Here is a 27,452-nt window from a genome sequence, read left to right as displayed (position 1 = left end):
TGAATTATAAGTGAATGGGTTTATAAAGACCACAGAAATCTATTTAGTAACATTTAACTCATATGCACAATCGCACATGTAAGTAATATATTCTTTGAATATTCTGTTTGGAAACATTACTTTGACTTTAATGATAAGACTAATAGAAGGTTCGCATTATGAAGAGCTGATTAAAGGGATGCCCCGAGCTGGAAATATTTATATCAAATAAATAGAGTTAACTTCACAGAGCAAAATGCTGAAAATTTCATTAAAATCACATAATAAATAAAGAACTGAATTTTAAAGTCGAACAATATTTTGTGAAAATAGTTACATTATCATGAATATTCATGAGGTGGGCTGATGATGTCACATCCCCACTTTCCTTTTTCTTGTTTTTAAATGAAATCATAATTGTTTCATTATTTCACACATACAGAGAATAATGTGTCACCCTTATAATTGCAGCAATGAGTACCTAATTCACTTAATCAGTTGTCAATCCAATTTTTTCAGTTCTTGGTAGAAATGATTTGAATAAACCAAATTTCATATAATAAAATACAAAGGAACAAGTGGGGATATGACATCAATTTGCTCATTGAATATTCATGAAGACATGCCTAGAACTATTTCATTGGAATAATGCAAATCTTTATAATGCCACAACTTTGTTATTCCTTGTCTGGTTTTGATCCAATTTTCAGTGTTTTATTTGTCTAATTTTTCTTTATCTGTTTATTAAATCATATTACTTTCAGCCCGGAGCATCCCTCTAAACTGTATACTTTAGTCTCATCTAACATTCTAATCTTACATGTGAAAAATGAAAGAATGACATTAATAAAATAATTATAAATATATTTTTTAAGGAAGTTTAAAAAATGAGTAATTACACCCTATTTGTATTGTTATTTTTGAAAAAATTAATCAAGGTGGTCTATTCAAATAACACTATTTGCTCTTGAAAAGTAATAATATGTAATATACTAGTTGTACTAATGAACCTTAAAATTACAATGTACAAGTACATGAGATTCAGAAATTGTAAAAGATGTATAAAAAAGTCAAATATACAAGAGAAGAATTCACAACCATTATAAATTTCACAAAACATGCTGTTATGAATAGAGATACATGCATATCCATGCAGTCAGTCACATGTCATTGTTTATTTACAAACTGATGTATAGACAGGTTAACTAATACAGCACAAAATGTATAATAATAGGGTTATACAAATTTTTGAAGCATTTTTCTTCTCTCTGTTTTGGTTTCTTTGTTGATTTTACCGTCAAAGCATGTGTTGCACATGTTTAATATACACGTAATACTGGTAAAATTAAATACTGTTAAAAAATAAACATATTTTATGTACATGTAATGTTTTTAGTGCCTTAATGATACATTTACATAATAATAATTTTGAAAATACCCAGCCCAGATCTTGTGATATTTAACCTGTTATTTGAATGAGCAACAATCATTCCCCTGAAATTATTTGTCCATTTCCGGGTATTGTATTAAGAATATAGATAACATCATCAAAATAATATCACCTACATACATGTATTACCAATGACAAACAAGATGGATTCTTGAAAAAGCAGTCAAAATATACGATTAACTCTAATGTACATTCAAGTTGAAATTAAAAAGAAAATTGCTTGTAATAATTATACACATCAATAACATCGTAATCATTCTGCATTTTCAATACTTGGTGTTATAATAAAGACAAGTAAAGCATCTTTGATCACTGTATGTTCAGTAAATATGCTTTTTATTGTATACTACATGTATTTCTAAAAAAAAAAAACAAGTGGAATGCCTCTGGCCGTCTCACCTGCATCACCTTACTCTTATTTCCACGTTTTATTAATTAGACCAATACACTTACAGAGATAGGATGGTAATTCAACAAATACCCCTAATGCGGCCAAAGTTCATTGATCTCACATGACCTTTGACCTTGATCATGTGACCTGAAACTTGCACAGGATGTTCAGTGATATTTGATTACTCTTGTGTCCAAGTTTCAAAAGTCAGATCAATAAACTTACAAAGTTATGATGGTAATTCAACAGATACCCCCATTATGGCCAAACTTCATTGACCTTTGACCCTGGTCATGTGACCTAAAATGTGCACAGGATGTTCAGTGATACTTGATTACTCTTATGTCCAAGTTTTATGAACTAGACCAACATACTTTTAAAGTTATGATGGTAATTCAACAAATACCCCCATTCGGCCAAAGTTCATTGACCCTAAATGACCTTTGACCTTGATCATGTGACCTGAAACTTGCACAGGATGTTCAGTGATACTTGATTACTATTATGTCCAAGTTTCATGAATGAGATCCAAAAACTTTTAAAGTTTTGATTGTAATTCAACAAATACCCCCAATTTGGCCAAAGTTCATTGACCCTAAATGACCTTTGACCTTGATCATGTGACCTGAAACTTGCACAGGATGTTCAGTGATACTTGATTACTATTATGTCCAAGTTTCATGAACGAGATCCAAAAACTTTTAAAGTTTTGATTGTAATTCAACAGATACCCCCAAATTGGCCAAAGTTCATTGACCCTAAATGACCTTTGACCTTGGTCATGTGACATGAAACTCTAATAGGATCTTCAGTGATACTTGATTAACCTTATGGCCAAGTTTCATGAACTAGGCCCATATACTTTCTAAGTTATGATGTCATTTCAAAAACTTAACCTCAGGTTAAGTTGTTGATGACGCCGCCGCCGTCGGAAAAGCGGCGCCTATAGTCTCACTCTGCTATGCAGGTGAGACAAAAAAATCATGCAATCAGTTACTGTCTCAGAAACATTGTAAGTATAGCATCTTACAAAATAGATCTTGGTAGAAAAGGAAAGAAATAAACCCAGACATGATTGTGAGGGCGTACATCAACACTTGCATACTGTACTCAATACACACGTACCTTGAAAATAAAAAGAGATAAACCTATGCTAATCTACTGGTCTTGACAGAATATATACCCAATACAGGGTGCTACATAAGCACTTGCCCGATTGCCCGGGGCAGGTAAAAGTTAGAGTCGGGCAAGTGTTTTGAATTGAAGACCAAAACTACTTGCCCGAATAGGGTAAGCAAAATTCTCACAGTAGAATGACCAAAATTAGTCGATTGGTCATAATCGGTCGATATAATGTATTGACCCTAATTTTGGTCATGGAAGGCAGGATAAAATCACTCACAATCAAAATAAATGCAATAACAAAGTAGATCTGTTCATGTCAAAATAGAGACAAAAAGGTCAATGGCTTAAAAAACCACAAAACTTTCTTTTGAAGAGGTAAAACTTTTTTTCAATGATATTTTCAGGCAAGTGAAATAGGTTTTTGGGCAAGTATATTCCAACTATTTAAATATTTACTTTCCCAACCAGGCAAGTGCTTCTAAAAAGTTATGTAGCACCCTGTCCAATATCAGCAAAAATAATGGAATAGGAAAATATTTCAAACATCAGAATTACATTGAAGAAATAATGAAAAGGGATAGCTAAAGTACTAACCTCCTACCAGGTTTGAATTGAATCCCAGATTGGCTTACCTCCAAGTGATAATGATGCTACTGATGCAACATGGGCGATACCTGGCTTCCTAGCGCCAAGGCTATTTCCAATCCTGATTGATGCTGCTATGCCAATACCATATGGAAACTAAACAGGTAAAAAACAAGTTAATAACAACATACTTGCAACCCATTATGACAAGGGTTGACTTACAGAAGGACTTAACTGAAAAAAAATATTTTTAGAGAATATCAAAGTAAACCGATTGGGGTATGTAGGATGAAGTGTCATTTCACTTGATAGGCAATAAAAAGTTGAACTGAATTTAAGACTTTACAGCTTTCTTATCTGCAGAACGTATTGTGTGGATATCATTATCTCAAACTGGCTAAATAGTAAGTTACGTCCTTCTGTATCTCGACCCTCAACATGCATGAAACAGGATTACAATAGGGGTGTGGTACAAACTATGGTTTCCAACAAAATCACAGTCATCGTTTCTTCCATCATAATTTATCCAGCTACACACAAAATAGCCTGTCTATAATTCTACTTTCATTCTAGTGTTTGAAGCAAAATTCAGAAATATTTCACAACAGTTACGCGATATTCATAATGATCAGTGCTACAGAATTATATTTTTTGTCAAAAAGGAAAATTAAACTTTCACTAAATACCTTTACAGAAGCATGACCACTATCCCTATTTCCTTCTATTTTTATTTGCCTAGACTTTTTATTCTGATCTCAGCATCATTTTTTAACAAATAGAAATTATCTGTCCGAAACGTCGAGTCTCTCTACTACTCATCATCTCTACTCGCCGACGCAAGCCAGCATCTCCTCATCAGCTCTACTACTCAAGCTGTTCTCACTCAACATTCCTTCTGGTTTACAGTCCTTTTCAGGACTATTCTCAAGAAAGAATACTCTATTCTCAAAATCTCCACTTTCTCGCCTATCCACTTCCTCTCTTCTTCTATCCACTGCTTCTATAACACTCCACATGGTGTACCGTAAACCACATCAGCAATAGAAATTATCAGTTTTTATCCTATATTTGATGAAGCTTACCAAATTGGCAATCCCTATAATGTCAGATACCCCATTGATTGTGCAACATGTCTTCATCTCAACATGGGAGGTATAGATTAGTTGAAGGGCTACCCTGTCGGAACTCATTTACGAGCAATGTAACCTTCATCTCCGTAAGAAGCACAATGTAACAGCATGTTAGATCAGCAAATACTATTTCATTGTTAAAGGATTTCGGCTGAAGTACCAAATATTTCTATGTTTGCTTGTAGCAACTTGAAAGGTGATGGGAACATTTCAAGAGCTTCAGACAATCTTCAAAGAAGAACATGAGGCTTAAATGAATGTGGCTTGTCTTCAATGCATCTCAAATGGTAAATTGCTTTGAGATTGATCTCAGGAACTGGTGATTGTGGTGTCTAAAAAATAAGGTAGACCTATAGACGTATATAAAGCTTAGTCAAATAATCTTACAGTTATCTAAAGTGTGCAATTGGAAAGAAATTGTGATTGAGTTGGCATAAACTTCTTATTTAACACTTTTTTTTTGTTCTCTATGGCCTGTCCAGTTAAACTTAGACCATGGTCTAACTCTGTACTAAAATTATGGGGAGCCAAAAATTAAAAAATTTTGTTTATATTGTATATTTCTTATGTTTACTTTTTTTGTCTCATTTTGCTTTCATAATGAAGGAAAATGCTTCAGTTATCATTCCCAGACAGTTATGAACAATTTGGATGTCATGTGAGTTAATAAATTGAAAGTGTACTGCTAGGGATTTGTGCTCCAGTTGGCTCCATAGTTAAACTACAACTTAAAACCAAGGTTTAATTTAAACCCGAGTTCAGAATACGAGTCTATGTGTTCTTTTTCACATTTTCACCCACAAGAAATATGAATTTTGCTTGTTTTGATTTCATATATAAATAATGGAAAACCCTATCTCATGTCATTCAGATCATGTAGTGTGCAGTGGGGATATATAACTCACCATATAACCTGTAGTAGCTGTGTACATGATGATAGCATGAGCTCCGATCGATTCCTCATTAAGTAAACCTAGATACAGATCAAATTACATCAATAAAAAACAGTCACTTTTATTTAGCAAATTAAAATCAATATTCAATATCTAAAATATATAGAATAAAATATAGATTGAAATTGGTTTGGATTCAACCCTTTGCATAGCTCTAAGTTAAGGTTGAACCCCCCCTCCCTCAGTTTCTGCCATGGCTAGACTCAATATTTGCTCTGTTATTTTCTAGCCCAAGCCACAATATTTACATTTTCATGTTAATTTTTTTTCATATTGATTTCCTTTGAAATGTAGTCAATCACCCCAACCTCCATTAATTTTTTTTGTGTTCAAACTTGTGATATGTATGAAATTCTTACAGATTAAATCTGATTTTTTTTTACGATTGTCCATACAGAAATAAATTAACGAGATATCTACAGCAAAGTCTCAATGAAGCAGTGTTCTATACTGATTGTTTTACAGATTCTGCCATATGTATGGACTATACATACGGCAGAAACTGTAAAACAATCTAGAGACTGGCTTTCAAAAGAAACACACATGATAACAAGAGAATTTATAAACTTCCAAGGAGAAACAAAAGGAAAATAGATGATAATTGAAAAGGGTGGAAAGGACAAGGTGAGAGTAAGGGAAGGGGGAGGGGTGGCAAAGTACATTCAGTACAAAAGGTTATTCCGGCCGAAGGGGGGGGGGGTGTTTTATGAAAGGACTTGTTGGACATTTTATCTGACAGTTACCATAGTAACAGTACCTCTCAGCCAATCAACATCAGAGAAAGACGTCAGATCCGACAACTTGTTGGATGAAAATGTTGATGAAACACTCCCCAGAACTTACAGTATGGTTAGAAATGAAGGGACATTTGTGCAAGAATTCACTAAAAATTACAATACTGTACATGCCACGGATAGCTAATGAAGGGATCGTCATGCCTCATGGATGAATTGAGACGACAGCCAACATTAGCAGCATGACGTGGAAGGTCTCTACTAATGTACATTGACAGAGCAGGAACTTGTACCAATCACTGGCTTCCTTACGACAATCAATGTGTTTTTATATGAGCAAGGTCAACACATGGAACGAACATTTTTCTTTCTTATGCGCAATGACAAATACTCTCCAAGTAAAACTGATGAATCATTCAGAATGAAGTTCTGTCCATTATAATGAAATTTATTTGCTCCAGAGTCGACCTCGAGTCATCATAAAATACTGATACATTTATTCATGGGTGCATAACACAAAGCTTAATAGCAATTATCGTAAAATGTTTTTTTTTTTCATGATTGATTGCATGAACCACATGGTACAATGTGTAATTAATCATGAAAAGCAAGCATACAATTTACCTCTAACCTTTGTGTTATAGGACTCATGCCAAAATAAATCTATGTTTGAAGATGTCCAAGGTCTCATATATACATGATACATTTTTTCATTTCTAATTCCTAACATGCCATGATATACAAGAGCTAAAATTCTAAACGTCATAAAAGCAGATCCCGCCAGAGTCAACCATAGGATGGTTCATAACACATGGAGTGATCTTTAGTCCAAGACTCTTTAAAAAAGACATTTTCCACTGAAATATGGGGGGGGGGGGGACAGATCACAAAGAGTGAGGTAATTTCAAGCATAGATAAAAGTCATTATGTCCTTTAAAAAAGGTTGAATCAAATACTATTATTAACTAATATAAAGATATCAATATGTCTCCCCTAGAGATTTGACACAACCTTTTAATAAATTTGCTTTATTCATGGCTTTTATCAGCTACCTTGATAAATATAACTATGATTTTGCAAGCTTTGCCTTGTAATAAAAACAGGTGTATCGCCATTGAATCCTGAAAAAAGCATCATGTCGACTATGCCTGGCCCAGATGTTTTGACATAAAGCTTGATTTATGACCTATCAGAAAGATGTGAAAATCATTATTTTAACCTCCTACTATCCTGGTTTGTTTTCCTCTTCTTCACAAATCCCACTGAAACATAATGGTTGTTTTGAGGCTACAAATTCACAAGTCTGCTTTTTGGAAACATTGATTGATTTGTTATAATTGTAATTGATCTATCACGTACAGAACTGAAATTTATATTTGCCACTGATTGCATTATTGTCCTTGCAACACCTTCTTAAAACTAGAAAAAGATTCATTTATGTTTTGTGAGACAAGAAAAACAGGTATGACCTGCTAGATAGAAGCCTACATCAAAGCTCCGCCATGCCAGACCCACCATGCTACATCCTTAAAGAATGTTATCCAATCATCTAAATATTCCCTACTCCGAACCTGTGAACCGGTTGGCTTGTGTATGGATAAGAGGAATCGAGGTTTGGGATCGGTGGGGGTATGGGAATGGGTGGGAGAGTGGAGGGGGGTTATGACTGTTTGGATGCCGGGGGCACTGGTGCAGTAAGGTCCTCCCTTCGGTGGTACAGGATCTGTGGTGTCGCACATGTACAGCTCGCCGCTGTGGGGGCATAGTAGACTTGTTAAGAGGTTGAACGCTGCATTTTTGAGTACAAATGTCCCACCTGGCACAAATGTTCCTTGAGTCATAAGAAAAAGATTCATCCAAAGAGACACGCTGTATCTATGCAAATAAGCAAGTAATTTGCATAAATTTGCATATTATGTCGATATAGTAAAAACAAGTATTTCAGAATATATATTTAACCAGAACTGCCCTAAAATTGGAAATAAAGACTGAGGGTAAGACAGGAAAGAAAATTGACATAAAATAATTGGGATATCCTTGTTTATTATTACCTAATTTACATAAATTATGCAAATTATAATTTAAAACAGAGTATTTTTTTCATGAATCCTGAACTATTTTATAAATAACAGCAATTAATACACAATGTCAACATTCTACATGAAAGAGAATATATTAGCGAAAACATCGATATGCTTCATGGCAGTATTAGTGTCTTACTTTGCTTAGAAAGAGGGCAAATATGTCAAAATGTATGACGTGATATTGTACTAAAACAATACCAAAACAACCTCTATGTCACAGTCACACTCACGAATCGGACAATAAAGCGATCAATGGTATGTCATTCGAGATAACACAATCTCAACACAATAGCTTCCATCGGCTTCTCGTGTCGCTTTTGTTGGTGTGTCTGCCACACCGTAATCTATGATATATACGGGCAAAATGCATTTTGGTATCGGTATTTTGTTTTATTTGTTTCTCTTGGAAAATTTACAGGAGGAATTGCTTTGCAGTTTACTGCTTTTATGAAACTCTGGCACATGAATCATGACGAATGTATCCTACCTCAATCCATATTTTAATTTTATCAAAATATATATCTTTTGGTGACCCCGAAGTGGCAAAACTGCATTCCCCCGGCATTCTCGCTACTTTACAAAACCAGTTTAACTTGTATAATCGACTTGGAAAAGACAGATGTATGAGACATCAGTTAACATGTTTCCTGAAGAAAGTTTTTTGTGTGTTTATTTAAGCGTACGCCCACGGGAGCCCTCCGAATTTATTCTATCCCCTCCCCGTATTAAGACTTTAAATTAAAAAAAATATCGTGTTTTAAAACCATCGGCAAGGTTAATTGCGTTATTTGGCATAATAAAGCAACTGTTATATCTATATTTTTTTATTTACATTCATCATTGATATTATTATAATTATTATTAATATTACTATTATTGTTCTGCCGTTTGTAATAATGCTCTAGCACAGTAAAGGCTATAACCCAACAGGAGATTGTCTAGGATACCCTTTCCCTTTTTGGTTTCATGTATTAAAAAATAGTTTATTGTCTTTAGAACTCTTAAAAGATTACTTTTGCTTGTATTGATATCTTGGAATAGATTGAGGATAAAATACTCTACATGTAGAATAGCTGTGGTACGTTGAAGAACAGCCACACAGCTCTTTATTTATTCCACTCTGTTGAATTCAAATATTTTTAGAGCCCAATCGGAAGAAAGATGCATTTCTACTAAACATATAGAAGATGGTTATATATCTCATAAAATAAGTTCGTGTACGTGACGGTGGTCTGTCGAAGTTGCCCAACCGTTTATTTTGTTTTGACAATATATATTTAGAATATCGTCTAAATGAAGCCCTCATCTGGAAAAGGGCACTTATTAAAGGCAGCATGTACATTATATAGAGGAGGCCCTGGTACTTGGAAGCGGGGGCTGAAGCTTGTTAAATTTCTTGGGACCAAAATTTTACATTAAACCTTTTTTGCTTTTCAAATTTTACTTGGATTAACTTGGATGTTGAGACGTAAAGCAATATGATTATGTGCCCCATGAAGAATTTACATCAAGAAATTTAACAAGCAAATAAACAAAAAAGATTGCACTAACACATGCAGCACCCCCCCCCCCCCTGCTTCCAAGTACCAGGGCCTCCTCTATATAATGTAGATGCTGCCTTTAATAAGTGCCCTTTTCCAGATGAGGGCTTCATTTAGACGATATTCTAAATATATATTGTCAAAACAAAGGGTTGGGCAACTTCGACAGGCCTCCGTCATGTATATCGATTATGCTGTATTAATGTATTATATTAATCAATGAGTTTTAACCTGCAGTTGCCATTTTTTTCAAGTAATCTGCTTATGATGACAATCCTTCTTCTGCAAATTGTAAATGTTAACTAATTTGGTATGAGATCAGTTTTGTTTGTAATGATAATTTTAGTACACTTAGTTATGATTCATGCCAAAAAAGTTCTCAATATACTATGTTTGTTATGTTATGGAAAATGTATTATATACGAATGATGTGATTGCAGAAGTAAACAATAAAATCAAATGTACACGAATTTATTTTATGCGATATAAATCAATGCCTTGTTCTTTTTATTTTTCAAGAGGAGAAAGTAAAGTACTGTGTGTAGTAGAAATGAATCTTTCTTCCGAATGGGCTCTAAAAATATTTATATTTAACATAGAGTGGAATCAATAAAGGGGTTTTAGTATTTTAGAGCTTACGTGTGGCTTTTCTTCAATATACCACAGCTCTTCTACATGTTAATTGTAGAGTATTTTCTCCTCAATCTATTCCAAGATATCAATACAAACAAAAGTAATCTTTTAAGAGTTCTAAAGACAAACTATTTTTGAATACATTAAACCAAAAGGGGAAAGGGTATCCTAGGCATGCTCCTGTTGGGTTATAGCCTTTACTGTGCTAGAGCATTATTACAAACTGCAGAACAATAATAATGATAATAACAATAACAACAATAATAATAATGATAATAATAATATTAATTTCGATAAATATAAAATATAACAGTTGCTTTATTATACCAAAAACGCAATTTGCCTTGCCGGTGGCTTTAAAACACAATATTTTTTTAATTTCGTGTCGAAATACAGAGAGGGGACGGGGTAAATTAGGAGGGATCCCGTGGACGTAGGGTTAAATAATAAAAAAAAACATCTTCAGGAAACATGTTAACTGATGTCTCATATATCTCTCTTTTCCAAGTCGATAATACAAGTCAAACAGGTTTTGTAAAGTAGTGGGAATGCCGCGGGGAATGCAGTTTTGCCACTTCGGGGTCTCCAAAAGTTATATATTTCAACAAAGTTAAAATATGTACTGAGGTGGGGTACATTCGTCGTGATTCATGTGCCAGAGCTTCATTAAAGCAGTAATCTACAAAGCAATGTCTCCTGTAAATTTTCCAAGAAAAACAAATTAGAAACAAATAAAACAAAATTAATAGTGTTTTACCGATACCGAAATGCATTTTGCCCGCATATCCCATAGATTACGGTGTGGCAGATACACCAACAAAAGCGATACGAGAAGCCGATGGAAGCTATTGTGTTGAGATTGGGTATCTCGAATGACATACCATTGATCGCTTTATTGTCCGATTCGTGAGTGTGACTGTGACATAGAGGTTGCTTTGGTCTCGTTTTAGCGCAATATCACGTCATACATATTTGCCCTCTTTCTAAGCAAATTAAGACACTATACTGTCATGAAGCATATCGATGTTTTCGCTAATATATTCTCTTTCATGTAGAATGTTGACATTGTGTATTAATTGCTGTTATTTATAAAATAGTTAAGGATTCATGAAAAAAATATAATTTATGTAAATTAGGTAATAATAAACAAAGGTATCTCAATCATTTTATGTCAATTTTCTTCCCTTTCTTACCCTAAGTCCTTATTTCCAATTTTAGGGCAGTTCTGGTTAAATATATATTCTTAAATACTTGTTTTCACTATATCGACATAATATGCAAATTTATGCAAATTACTTGCTTATTTGCATAGATACAGCGTGTCTCTTTGGATTAATCCCTTTCTTTTGACTCAAGGAACATTTGTGCCAAGTGGGACATTTATACTAAAAAATGCAGCGTTCACCCCTTTTTTTGCAGTTAACAAGTCTACTAGCAGGCTGTGCATGCATGGCATCGCGGGTCTTGGGATCTCGGTATTCAGATGCTAATGGCTTTCCCGTTGTCTGTTTCATCTTACTCAGACTCTCACTGGCCTGTTTCTCTGTTTCTTTGTTTTTAGTATTATTATAGGGTCAGCTGCATAGCTGGTTTCTCGGGTCTCACTCTCCTTCAATTTGTAATGTTTTGAAGTGTATTTTTTTATACCTTGAATATGCCGGGTTTTTCTTCATATTTCATGTTTGTTTTGTAAACTGGAAAATATTGTGTTTGTAAAAAAAATCTTTGTATGTGCATTTCTCATGCGAATAACGAAGACTCTGAATTGAATTGATACAGGGGGACTTACCTGCTAGATAGAACCCTACATCAAAGCTCCACCATTCCAGACACACCATCATACATCCCGCCATACCAAGCTTGAAGATAGGCATCCAGTCATCTAAACACTCCTTACTCCAACCTGAAACATCAACAAAAAAAAAAAAAAACCCTGAATACATACATAGGTACAATCAGAGCTTTTTCACACGTGCCATACTAATACAATGAACAATGATACATAACAATAAAATGAATAGGCGGTGAATGCACTAAAGGATTTGCCCTTATGATCCGAGCAATGTTAGAAAATACAGACATTGTTTGCCAGGTTTTTGATCAAATCTTTGTGCCATACTCTATTGAGTGCTGTAGGTTACCTATCCTTAGGGAGGTATCAAATTATGAAACATATTACACTGAAGGTCACGACTGAAATCTATTTTTGTTATTTCAGATGTGAGTAATCCTTCAGGCACTTGAGAGGATTATTACAATCCAATAAACATATGTTATGCTTGGCCTACTACTCTATCATAACATAAATCCTTTTGCAAAGCTTTTCACCTACATCCTATTATTCCACTACTTTTCTTTCTCCACTTTCACCCTGTCCTTTATCAATATTTCACTTTCATCTTCCTCCTTTCTGTTTTATTGCTAGCATTCATTTCCCTTCTTTAAAAAAAAAATTATTCTATTTTCTTTCTTCTTTTCCCTCCTTTAAATTTCATTCTTATGTACTTAGATTCTTCTTCCTCTCATTAGGTCTCTCTGTCTGTTCTTTACTCTTTGTGTTTTCTCCTTCTGGGCCCCGTTTCATAAAGACAGATTATATAAGCCAATGATATTGAATGATTTCAGTAGCTTTTAACTGTTATTGTGAATTTGCTGTTACAACGAGTTTCGTGAAAATGGCCCCATGAACATTCTATAGGGGTACCATACAAATGCATACTGATACATGTTCTTTCCCACACTTACCTGACCAGGTTTCTTTGTGCAGTTTCTTCCACACGATGTAGCCAATGACGAGGCCAGTAAGAATGTAATGTGATAAAACCTGCGCTATAGCTGTGCCTCTGATGAATATAAAAAAAGACACATAAAATAAAAAATATCTTCTCATTCGATCAACTATTCATTAAAACAATTTTTCTTGATAATTATCATTCTACAGGAATCAGTGGAAAATGTAAAAAGTTCAGTATTGTACCTCTTTAAACAATTTTGTTACAGGCAAGCACTTATTCCTCAAACAAAAACACATTCATTAACAAGAATTAGGAATAGTAAGAGTAAATAAACTAACAAGGAGGTTCACGTACCGCAAGTCTCGCCTGATTTCATGATCAATAAAGTATGAAATATGATTTTTTTTTACCCTAGTTGACCTTTGACCCCATCATCCTCATGAGAGCACATGGAGTATTACCCAAGGATTATTTGAACCAAGTGTGATCAAAATTGATGCAAAAATAAAGAAATGAGAGCAGTTTGAACAAAAAATTGACCTTTTGACCCCTGGATGACCTTTGACCCCATCATCCTCATAGACACACATATGGTATTACCCAAGGATCGTATGTACCAAGAGTGAAAACAAATGATGCAGAAATAAAGTTGAACAAAAACTTGAACATTTATGTAATGGACTAATGGACCAACATGTCTCTGCTGATCTTCATAGGTGAGACAAAAGGGAAAGCTTTAGAATTACTTTTAAAAGGATAAAAAGATATAATTGTATTAACTCTTATGTAAATACAGTGTATGAATTGGTCCTGTCTGTTGTATACTTAATAAATTGCAACATAGCATTAAAGCAATCATCATCAATGAAATATAGCATTTAATTCATACTTCTACCATCTTGACATAAGATTAAAATACATGTAGATCCAGAACTCAGATCCAACAATTACTTTTCTAATTTGCAATGATTAAAAGCTTTCACTCACACTAATTTCAAATCAAAAACATAAATGAAGACATAATAAAGACCAGCAGCTATCACATTTGTGATCAATGTTGTCACGACGACAGGCAGTAGTCGGCTCTGACACTGTAGATATTTGATGAGCAACATGGAAACGTAGTCTCCCTGAAAAAAAGAATGATAAATATGTGGATGATATGACATAACAAGTGGAATGCCTCTGGCCGTCTCACCTGCATCACGCGATTCAACATAGCAGCAGTGCTGACTTTGAAAACTACTATAACTCGCACAAGATGTTCAGTGATACTTGGTTACTCTTATTTCCACGTTTTATGAACTAGACCAATACACTTTACAGAGATAGGATGGTAATTCAACAAATATCCCCAATGTTGCCAAAGTTCATTGACTTCACATGACCTTTGACCTTGATCATGTGACCTGAAACTTGCACAGGATATTCAATGATACTTGATTACTCTTATGTCCAAGTTTCAAAAGTCAGATCAATAAACTTGCAAAGTTATGATGGTAATTCAACAGATACCCCCATTATGGCCAAAGTTCATTGACCTTTGACCTTGGTCATGTGACCTAAAATGCGCACAGGATGTTCAGTGATATTTGATTACTCTTATGTCCAAGTTTTATGAACTAGACCAACATACTTTTAAAGTTATGATGGTAATTCAACAAATACCCCCAATTCGGCCAAAGTTCATTGACCCTAAATGACCTTTGACCTTGATCATGAGACCTGAAACTTGCACAGGATGTTCAGTGATACTTGATTACTATTATGTCCAAGTTTCATGAATCAGATTCAAAAACATTTAAAGTTTTGATTGTAATTCAACAGATACCCCCAAATCGGCCAAAGTTCATTGACCCTAAATGACCTTTGACCTTGGTCATGTGACGTGAAACTCATGCAGGATGTTTGGTGATACTTGATTAACCTTATGTCCAAGTTTAATAAACTAGGTCCATATATTTTCTAAGTTATGATGACATTTCAAAAACTTAACCTCAGGTTAAGATTTTGATGTTGATTCCCCCAACATGGTCTAAGTTCATTGACCCTAAATGACCTTTGACCTTGGTCATGTGACATGAAACTTTGATAGGATGTTTAGTAATACTTGATCAACCTTATGGCCAAGTTTCATGAACTAGGTCCATATACTTTCTAAGTTATGATGTCATTTCAAAAACTTAACCTCAGGTTAAGATTTGATGTTGACGCCGCCGCCGTCGGAAAAGCGGCGCCTATAGTCTCACTCTGCTATGCAGGTGAGACAAAAAGTGTTTTAATTGATCAATATTGATGTATATTTCATATGAAAATTTAGTTCAACTGACTTTTCTTTCTTTTTTTTGGTATAAAGCCATTTCTAAAGCAAGGAACCAGCTGAAACCAAAATAAAGTTAATTTTCCTTTTGGTAGAAAGCCAGGAAATAAGGAATCAGCTGATATTTTCAGGATAAAATTTTCATGATAAAACAATGGCTTAATTTGTAAGATAAGTATTTAAAGTGCATTTTTATTGGAAAATTTATACTAACATTACTGAGGGTGCTAAATTACCTCAAATATAAAGTTACTGTCTTTTTCTCAAAGAATTAATAAAAAAAGTATAATAAATGATCACCATACCTTTGTATGATTGGAACTTAAGATATAATTCTTCACAATATTGAACCTTTACCAAAGATTCAGGCTGGTTTAACAAAAGTTTACATAGATCACTCAATATCTTAGCAGCTTTCTTCGATCCCCCCTTTTTTTACACTGAAAGAAACAGAATGGGGTTAATAAGATAAGCTGCTAGCTAAGAGTGGCTCAGACTTTACCCATAACAGTTATGTTCATATGGTGGCTAAGCATCTTTTGACTAGAGCTCATCCTTTAAACCACAATGATCTGCCCACATGATAACTTTTTCTTTAAAGGGATGGTCCAGGCGGAAAATATTTATATCTAATTAAATAGAGTAAAATTCACAGATCAAAATGCTGAAAATTTCATCCAAATCGGATAAGAAATAACAAAGTTGAATTTTAAGTTAAAATATTTTGTGAAAAATGGTTATGTGCACATCGTCGTGAATATTCATTAGGTGGGTTGATAATATCACATCCCTACTTTCCTTTTTTCTAATGTTATTACATGAAATCATAAATGATTCACTATTTTTGCATGCATGTGTAAATAATGTGTCTCCATTATGATGAAATAAGTTGCAGCAATAAATAAACAATGCACTTAAATGACTTAATGCAGTTAAAAATCAAATTTTTTAGTTCTTGGTAGAACTTTTAAATAAACCTAATTTCATATAATAAAATACAAAAGAACAAGTGGGATATGACATCATCAGCCCACCTAATGAATATTCATAAGACATGCCTAGAACTGTTTCACTGAAATAATGCAAATCTTTAAAATTTAATAACTTTGTTATTTGTTATCCAATTTTGATCAATTTTCAGCATTTTGCTCTATGAATTTTACTCTATTGTTTGAAATAGAAATATCTCCAGGCTGGACCATTCCTTTAAGATGAAACTTTTAGGTATGAATCCAACATGAAATCATGGAGCTGGAAGTGTTGCAGTGATTCCAGTAGTTCTAAGTCCTTTTGAGTGTGTTGCTAATCTTATCCACATGACTATGAGTGACCCCTCTGCAGCTTGTGAAAAACTTAAATCATAGGAAACCTTGTACTTTTAATCATTGAATTAACCTAATGATTGCTATCCAAGTGCATCCATAAATTCTATTTGAGGCTAAACTACAACATAATACAACCAACGCTTAAAAACTTCAAATTAATCTGCAATTGTTTATAAAAATCGTGTGAAAACCTGCTATATATGCAATGTTTAAATGTCTTTGCAAAGGATTTTAATGCATCCATGGGAGAACTTCATAGCAATACCATGAGAATTGGCCAAAGTAGCAATCATCCTTTTAAAAAATCCTTCTTATCAAGGAGACACCTTACAGACAAAAACATGACCACACCACAGCTTTGCTTCTGTAAATAGCACAATATGTAAAATGCTAAAATCTGATTACTTTAATCCGATTACTTCTTCACACAAGAATGGTGCACCCTCAATAGGCGGTTTCAGACCGCCTCGAAGTTCGCCAGTTCCAGGTATTCTCTGATCGGGAAATTTACCCCGATCAGAAAATACCAGGTATTTTGGTAATGTGAAAGCAAACTACGCGTAATTTCCCCGAAAGAAAATACCCGCTAAATAGTAGGTACTTGGCGAAATTACGAGAACTTTCGTGGGGATTTTTCCAAGGTCGCAGGTATTTTGGCGATGTGAAAGCAAATTACGGGAACTTTTATCCCAGCGTGTCGTTGGGCGCGGCGGCGTGGGTGGCTGCTGGGCTAGTGATTTTGAATCTCCCGCCTTGCCTGCTTATCAGACCACACTGCGCATGCTCGTAACTTCGGGAACTTATCCCGAAGGATGTGTTTCGGGGCGGTGTGAATGCAGGAATAATTAACGGGTATTTTTTAGCTTTAAAAAGTTCTCGTAATTTAACGGGGATTCTTGTGATCGAGGCGGTTTGAAACCACCTAATGAGAGAATATGTTTAGTACAACATTCTTTATTAGTTTTCAAATATACTGAAAGACTGACGGAGTGGCTATCCCCCGTTGTATACCTGTTGTACAGGTAAATATATTGTCGGTGGACAGATCGCCCCCTCTTGTAAAACTTTTATAAAAATGCCATAAACCTGTTATAAATCTTTAGTGGGACATATTGACCCTGATGTAATACTGCATTCAAACTAGCATGCTTATTGAATTTGGAGCTCAGTATGAACACAATACCTAGAAAGCAAACATGACTTTAAAAATCTTCAAATGCTTAAAACCTATTACAGAAAATCTACAGAAATTACTTTTTAATTTTCAGTGGTGAAGAGGGGGGGGGGGGGGGGGGGGCCGAGGTGCTGTCTTTCATTTAAAGATATTTTTATTTTGTCAAAGGATTATTAAATGCGCATACTTTGGTGCCTGAAGAGTCTTATCAATGTTATTTATGGGTTAAAACATACATCATACAAGCTGTCAGTAAATTACAGTATCCATTTCTTAGCATGTGGAGTGAATGATGCTGTCTTTTTTTGAATATGGCAACTAGTAGGAAATAATCCTGTCATATAAATCACATTTTAATCTCACCCCAGGCTAGCTAAGGCCAACACAAAACAGCTTAATAATGCTTGTATCGCTTATCAAAGTATGACCTGAATCATAACTAGGATACTTCATCATTCTAAACGTCAGCCCACAACAAATGCTGTCGATAACAAAATGTAAATGTAATTTTCTTTTAATCCTATCTTTTCCTGAAAATGTCAACTACATAATGATAAATGAAAGATATTTCAATAAAATACATCTGTTAGAGAATTTCAATACAGTTTGGTCCATTTCAAGTCCATTTTTCCTGAGAATGTAAATTATATAATGATAAATGAATGCAAGATTTTTCAATAAAATACATCTGTAAAGAGAATTTCAATACAGTTTGGTATGATTCAAGTCAATTTTGTTCTGTTGGATAAAGTATGATAAAATAGGAAACTCTTTTCATTTTTTTTTCTTCTATTTTTTTGAATGGGTTTCCCTTCAACCAATTTTAAAAATAAATTTAGCAGATAGCTTCGCTGTAGTCCTCATCACCATTTCCTGAACAGGTTATAATAATAATGGTATATTTACCCAGGGTAGCCACTTCAGTTCCATAAACTGTTCTCCTATTGGGCCCTGCTATTATTATTACCCGGCTAAGCTAGGCTACCATGTATTCAGGTGCGCACAGCTTTTTGAGGATTTGCATCCTGCTGGTACCCATTTACCTCACCTGGGTTGAGTGCAGCACACTGTGGAGGAATTCCTTGCTGAAGGAAATCACGCCATGGCTGGGATTTGAGCCCACGACCCTCTGTTTCAAAGTCCGGAGACTAATCCACTGGGCCACGACGCTCCACATCTACTGGCAATAAAGTGGGCTTGCTGCTGTGGGGACGCTGTTAGTTCCATCACAAGTTTTGCGTAAAATTTGAAACCAAAGTGTAGGCATTCTACACACAGTGTGTACTGAGTAGCGCACCCAACATGCACCGACTTTCTTCCACTCACTCCCATGCGAAGTATCACTTCCTGAAGAACAGTTGTAGCCCCAAACCTCACCTACCCTTAAACCAGTTTAGCAAGGCAAAGCGGTCTTGGAAACCACATCGCAAGGTGGTTTTCCAAACTGGTTTGGAAGATCGCTTCCAAGACAGCTTTGAGCATTTCCATAATAAACCTGTTTCCACTAGACTAATTTAAATTTAAGTAGATGTAACAGGGTCTAATGTACACATCATCAGGGGTATTAGTAAGAATGAAGGCCATCGTACACCTTATGACTTGACTGGTCTACGACTGGTCCGCGTGTGACTGGGTCAGGAGAGATGAATTGAAAGGTAGTCATAAGCCTCGACATCGCCCATCTTGCCATCCGACAACCCTGCTGTGAGCGACTCACGCAGGCGCTTTTTAATTTTTGCCATAGCAACTGAGAAAATGACACTTCTGCATATGAGCAATGCACATCATATATGCATCGGTATTTAAGTGCGACTCTGCTGTCTGATTGGCTGGAAGTTGGATTGAGCTTGCGAACCAGTTGTAAGGATTCAATATGTCCAATCCTTATGACTTTCCTTGCGATTTTGTCTCTCACCAATCTGTGACTCTCAAGTTGACAGGAACTGTGATGTCACATTGCATTTCACTCAGTCGCAGATCAGTCGTAGACCAGTTGGGTCGTAATGTGTGCGATGGCCTATACGCCCTCAAGGTACATTTGGAACAGTTCTAACATGCCCAAGGAATAGCTGAGGGCATATGTGTTGTTTCAAAGGTAACAAAGTGTGGGAAATTATTTCAATGCCAGAGCATAATGATGTGTAATGAGGTGAATGGATATCCAATAGGAAGGACTTTTTTTACGCTTTAAACGTCCAATAAAGTGTAAATAATACATTTTGCACAATCTGGTCAAAAAATAATTCATTTTCACCATTTACGATAATACAGGGACTTTCTTCATATTATTCCAACCGCAACAATGGTACAGCGTGAATGAAAAAAAATGTGTAAAGGATTAACATCAACTTATCTGTCAATCTTTAAATTGTACAGCTTATAAAACACCAGGGGTCTATTTCATAAAATTTTTTATAATAACAAATGTACAATAACAGTTAAAGCTACTGAAGTCCTCCAATCTGATTCGCTGATAGTAAATCTGTTATAAAAATTGTGCATTTGTTATCATAACAGTCTTTATGAAACAGAACCCTTAGTTTTAAATGGCAGAGGTATCAAGGAAAGAAAATTAAGAAAGACTATGCAGAGCTCCATAATAATATCAACCTGGATAATATACAAGGTGAAATTCTTGAATAAAGTGCCACTGAAAGATAATTGAAGCACTCTACTCATGATTACAATTCAGTATTTTACAGTCTTTAATGCGATTGTGGTACTTTAAATCTGTTAAGGTTCTTTTTTCATAAAGGGTTATTAACACTAAATTGATATTTAGCAACTAAGTGTGAAATTCAGCTGGCACAAAGAACTTTTAGAAACATAAACTGTAACCTTGAGACCTAAGGAATCAATACCCAACTAACTACATGAAAAAATTATTGGCAAATGACATGAAAATGATACAAGAACCTTGCAAATGAAATGGGGTGAAGAGTCCCAATATATGAGAAAAAATTTCAATACTTTGTGTTTTTTCAATTAAAATAAAGAAGATAATGGCAGTCAAACTATCTTATTGATGTTATTATGATAAATTGATTAATATCAAATCACAAGAATTAATTGTACATATCCTTGACACTGAATTATTTGGTTGTAAATTTGTGTTTATAATATGAACAATGTATGTGATATCAATTTTGAAAACAAAAGTAATTCAGAAAAAATATTCAAAAAACGATTTTGTGTGTGTTGTATAAAAAAGAGATGTTTCTTTACAGAGAAACCTCTGACATCACTGATCATCTGACAAGAATAAATGCAGAGAAAGAAAAGGCGCAAAGGAAAATACACTAAATTGTACACACAGGGGCAAAATGACACGGGGGTCGAGATGATTTCACCCCTGAAGCGCTCAAAAGAGACCTCAAAAACTGTAACAGATCCCGGAAAATTCCCATTCACTGCAATGGTAAAGCTTATCCAATAGGCGGTTTCAAACCGCCTCGATCACAAGAATCCCCGTTAAATTACGAGAACTTTTTAAGGCTAAAAAATACCCGTTAATTATTCCTGCATTCACACCGCCCCGAAACACATCCTTCGGGATAAGTTCCCGAAGTTACGAGCATGCGCAGTGTGGTCTGATAAGCAGGCAAGGCGGGAGATTCAAAATCACTAGCCCAGCAGCCACCCATGCCGCCGCGCCCAACGACACGCTGGGATAAAAGTTCCCGTAATTTGCTTTCACATCGCCAAAATACCTGCAACCTTGGAAAAATCCCCACGAAAGTTCTCGTAATTTCGCCAAGTACCTGCTATTTAGCGGGTATTTTCTTTCGGGGATATTACGCGTAGTTTGCTTTCACATTACCAAAATACCTGGTATTTTCTGATCGGGGTAAATTTCCCGATCAGAGAATATCTGGAACTGGCGAACTTCGAGGCGGTCTGAAACCACCTAATGTTGCAAATTTAGAACAGTAGGTTGTGAAAAGTTGGCCCTTAAAAATATTTAAAAAAACATTTGTTTTGCCTGTGGTACTACATTTAACTTATTCAATTTCAAAGAATAAAATTATTTGCCTATTTGTTACTTGAATCGCGGTTTTCTGGATGGGGGGAGGGGCAATGAGATTAGGTTCTGACAGAATCCCCTTTAAGAGTATCATTTTGGTATGAAAGATTATCACGATCACGGTTCTTGAATTACATGCGTCTATTGTTGGATGTGTTCTTGAATGTAAACATATATTTATTAGGTGAAAATTCATTCTGAATAGTTACCTGTAGTGCTACATCTAACTTATTCAATTTCAAGGAATAAAATTATTTGCCTATTTGTTACTTGAATCGCGGTTTTCTGGATGGGGGGAGGGGCAATGAGATTAGGTTCTGACAGAATCCCCTTTAAGAGTATCATTTTGGTATGAAAGATTATCACGATCACGGTTCTTAAATTACATGCGTCTATTGCTGGATGTGTTCTTGAATGTAAACATATATTTATTAGGTGAAAATTCATTCTGAATAGTTACCTGTAGTGCTACATTTAACTTATTCAATTTCAAGGAATAAAATTATTTGCCTATTTGTTACTTGAATCGCGGTTTTCTGGATGGGGGGAGGGGCAATGAGATTAGGTTCTGACAGAATCCCTTTTAAGAGTATCATTTTGGTATGAAAGATTATCAATCACGATCACGGTTATTAAATTACATGCGTCTATTGCTGGATGTGTTCTTGAATGTAAACATATATTTATTAGGTGAAAAATCATTCTGAATAGTTTACAAAACTATTCCCCATTTTCACACGCTTGAATTATATATTTTTTTTTAAACTGCTGCAGTGGCACATTCTTCTCTACATGTAGCTGATGTGAAATTGTGAACATCTACCAAGAGGGTTTTTTTCCTTCATTTCTGCAAAACTTATACCAGGTGACACATATTATAGTCACTTGTAGCCTTTCTGATCAGAATCACTTTATCCCAATCGTTGATAGTAAAGGATACAATGGAAGAAATAGCTGGGTTCACATGATGTTGATAAATTTGAAGATTGATTCAAAGTAGTAAACTTTGATGATTAGCTTGTAATTTAGAACCACTAACGACCGAATATCCCCCAAATGATGTCATTTATAAAAGATCATTTGACTTTTAGGACTAATGTTTCACAATTCAAATGGCTTTATGGTGGTATTAGTGTGACTTACATGTAGCACTAATATAGGATCATCATAAAAGTTAAGGTCTCATGATTTAATTATAGAGTGGGACAATTGTTGTAGTTTAAGGGGTGAGCTCATTGTATTATCACTAATGAATTTAAAAGACACTGTATGAATATAACTTGTAAGAGATGACATATATTGATACTTACAGGTACTGCCGGAATGTAGATAAGGCAATATACACCAGTCAACCTATGAAAAACAGAGAGAGTTGGATATGATAATAGAACATTAAATAATACACAAGAGAAACACATATTATGGTAGTTCCTGTAAAATAAATAAATATCTGATATATCAAAATCAAAGCATGTCTAGCAACTGAGTTTGAATGCTCCCCAGGGAATGAAGGAAGTACATACAATGTAAGCAGGCAAGTCAGGATATGTTGGCTGTGGTAATAATCTGTAAATGGCTGAAATGCTGTCATGATGCATTAAAAGTTCTATATAAAGGCAGAATATCAAGTAAAGTAGTTCAAATTCTTTGCATACGATGTGTGATCTCATGATCTTTTAGTTATAGTCTGGCAAACTACATTCTATTCTATGGCTATTGAGGAACTAGATTTATTTTTGTTTTGATCAGTTTTCGACAAATCTTTGGCTGAAGAGTAAACAGTTTAACCTGGGGAGTGTTCCATGAAGAGCTTTTTTCTCAGTGATTTTTACCAACAGATGTTATAAGCTACTGAAAATCAATGTATCTAATTGGCTGAGACAAGAACTTAGCATACACAGGAAGTTTTTAAGGGGGAGGGGTTCAAGTTGAATGAAATCATGACAACAAAAAAAATAATTTAAAAAAAGGTCTTCACCACCAATTTTAGGTGTTTCCTACCCCCCTCCAAAAAAAAATTGACAAGTCCCCCCCCAAAAAAGGTCATCAAAATTTTTTTTATGGGGGGGGGTTGAATCCCTGTAACCCCCCTGCGTATGCCACTGGCTGAGAGCAAACTACATGTAGTCAGTTAAAATCAGACAAAACTCTTTATGACTAGAATTTAATTCGTCATGCGGACGAATTAGGTGGTCTGTCTTTATTATTGCCATCATGATCACTATTACCATGTTCATGCAGATCAATATGATCTTCATGATGACAATGGAATGCTCATTATGGATGGAATACTTGTGAAAGACGGGAAATGATAAAGCACTGTGAAAAGGGTCTCTTTAGTGTATGACAATCCATGTGATATGAAAAAAATAATTATAATCTCTTTTATCTTGCTAAATTTTAACTTTTGTACCTTTAAATTATCATAAAGGATCATGTACGAGGTGGTAAAAAGAAAAAAAAATGGGAAAAAAAATCATCTTGTTTACCCCAGGACTCGAACCTCCGCCCTCGAGAAAGCAAGTCAAATGCGTTATCCATTGAGCCACGATATTCCCCATAGAGATTACACGTAAGCAATTTTGAGAATTACAATTCCAATTTTGCAAGTGAAAAACGGGCATGATTCCGGCATCTGATAAAAAATGGAGGGAACACTGGCGAAAGCTTAGAATCTCAGCTACATCATACTAAAAGCCCAGGGAAAAGTGACACTCAAAAATGGAGATATGGCTCACGAAATAGAGGAATGTCGAATCCAGTTTTGAGAAAAAGTCATGTTCCATAGAGATTACACGCAAAAATGAGGAAAAATGACAAGCCTCTTTTCATCGCTGTTTTACGCAATGATGCGTTTCTCAAAACGAAAATTCATGTTAACTGAGAAGACTACATTCTAAACTACAACATATCCAAATCTGGGCGAAAAACAATCGATATTCGAGAAGTTACAACCAAATTTGCATAACTTTGATGACGTCATTTTTGAAAAAATGAAATTTTTAGTTTAGGCGCCATTTTGATGACGTCATGATCAAATTGAGGGACATTGGTGACATGAAATCAAATCTACAACTAATACTCTATCGATATATGAAAACAAAATTGGGGGTCAATGGACTATTTAAAGAGCTACAGTGAATTTTCAATAGGCATGTTTTTGCCCATATATGGCCTATAGTGAGAGCTCGCGCGCACACGTGCTGCAAAGTTTAACGGGTGTTACTTTCGTTATTAATGGTTGTAGAAGGTTGATCAAGGTATCAAATTGTTCAAAATTTTATTATCAATGCAATGATGTAAAAAAAAAACGGTGTTTCTGTGTTGCGTTAGGGCGTTACGCGCGGAAACGCGCGCGCGCAAATTTTGAAATGCTTAAAATGACCTGAAACGTACCCAAAAAAATTTATAGGCCATTTGGAGAATTTTTTACCTTTGACGCGCGCGTCATGACCCTTACATGACCTTTGATGACATTGGCAGTTGACCTTTGACCTGAAGTTAATGTCATGTAAATATTGTTAATTTTTGATAATTGATAATGAAGATATGATCAAATGAAGAATTTTACAAAATGGCGCGTAGATGACGTCATCATAACCATATGACCTTCAAAAGCTTAGTATGCCGTCTCTATGATAGATTCTATGTATGACGAAAAAATCAGGAAAATTGATTCAGCCAATTCCGAGAAAAGTTGGCGACAAACATAGGTGAAGAATAAAGAAAGAAATAAAGAAAGAAAATTCTGACGAAAACAATAGGTGATCTGTCATAGACAGACCACCTAAAAAGCTCCCCGAACACTAAATCAGGCATATCATGCACACATTACTAACAATGAATGGCAAACCAAATATACTTCATGAATAGCATCCACAGAAATAAAGTCTCAGCCGGACATTTCCTTATGGATCCTTGGCTGCAAACTAGAGTTTCAAATTTAGTGTTCAAATTTGATTTTCATCACACCATCCATCAACCCACTTGACATGAAACTCGATCCAGCAACACAAAAATACATGCAATATTGCGGTAGATTTGAACTAGATCAGAGCTGTACTGGATCACACTGGACAATCTACGGTTGAAAGATTTTGTCTGCAGTTAAGAGAATCTGTCATGTACAGGCAAAGCAGTGGCTGTTTCAAGGGACTGTAATACAAAGCTTAGCAATTATCATAGAGCATTTTTTTGAACGATTGATTGCATTATGTACCTGCTACTCTGAAAGAGTATAGGTCCATGATTGCATTGACTGTGATGTAAAATTATACGTTCAAAATAATTATATGATTAATTGCTAACCTTTATATGGGATCCAGGATATCGAATTAGAGGGAGTGTGCACATTTCTTAGATTAAGCTTAGAATTATGTTCAATGGTTGATTCCTAAAATATAGAGGGGGGGGGGGGGGGGGCATGCCTGGATCCACCAAAGTGTAAGGTATACAAGTTTGACCTAAAGGCCTGGTCACACCGCCCGAGCGTTGTTGGAGCGGTTGTGGAGCGGGTCGAATTTCGCTCGCAAAATTGGGGAAAAAAATCAAAAACAATCGAAAACAAAATAAAAACAATCGAAATCGAAAATGGTGAACGGGAGCGAGCGGTGATGATTTTTTCCTCTCCGCTTCACGACCGCTCCAACAATGCTTGGGCGGTGTGACCATGCCTTAACATCCAAGTAAAAGAATCTAATTCACAGGAGGAACAAGTTCCATTCCACAAACACCAAACAGGGTGGGGGGGGGCGGGGCAGGAAAATAATATGCAATGGAACACGACCTGATGAATGAGAAAAAAAAATGTGCTTGATTTTGTAATAGGATGTGCAAAAAAGAGAGTAAAATTGATGGAGTGTAGTTTCTGTGATTTTGGTAATAGAATAATCACCATGTATGATCATACTGATAGAACACTCAACAAAACTTAAAGGTCAAGTCCACCCCAGCAAAATGTTGATTTGAATAAAAGAGAAAAGCAAACTAGCATAACACTGAAAATTTCATCAAAATCGGATGTAAAATAAGAAAGTTATGGCATTTTAAAGTTTCGCTTATTTTTCACAAAACAGTGATATACACAACTCAGTGACATGCAAATGAGTCAGTCGATGATGTCCATCACTCACTATTTCTTTTGTTTTTCATTGTTTGAATCATACAATATTTTATTTTTTACAGATATGACCATAGGGACCGAATTGACTGAATCACATAGTATTAAGCAATGTTAATATCACATGTTCAGGGAGGAGTTGATCACTAT

General features: G+C 35.1%; 1 protein-coding gene across 1 annotated transcript in view; it reads right to left on the bottom strand.

Annotated features, from left to right (window-relative positions):
- The window catches only part of LOC121408293 (multidrug and toxin extrusion protein 2-like), an 83,012-nt gene that overhangs the window by 10,026 nt on the left and 45,534 nt on the right, over positions 1-27,452 (bottom strand). The window contains exons 6-11 of the mRNA XM_041599708.1: positions 23,494-23,536; positions 14,328-14,470; positions 13,351-13,448; positions 12,395-12,508; positions 5,566-5,633; positions 3,578-3,686 (exon numbers count right to left, since the gene is read on the bottom strand). Of these exons, the coding sequence (XP_041455642.1) occupies positions 3,578-3,686; positions 5,566-5,633; positions 12,395-12,508; positions 13,351-13,448; positions 14,328-14,470; positions 23,494-23,536 (575 nt within the window). The remainder of the gene's footprint in view (positions 1-3,577; positions 3,687-5,565; positions 5,634-12,394; positions 12,509-13,350; positions 13,449-14,327; positions 14,471-23,493; positions 23,537-27,452) is intronic.

This window comes from Lytechinus variegatus, chromosome 2 (assembly GCF_018143015.1).
Source record: "Lytechinus variegatus isolate NC3 chromosome 2, Lvar_3.0, whole genome shotgun sequence".
In the NCBI taxonomy this organism is placed as follows: domain Eukaryota; kingdom Metazoa; phylum Echinodermata; class Echinoidea; order Temnopleuroida; family Toxopneustidae; genus Lytechinus; species Lytechinus variegatus.
Note: the sequence above shows the minus strand (reverse complement) of the source record. Positions and strands in the feature narration are given on the sequence as shown.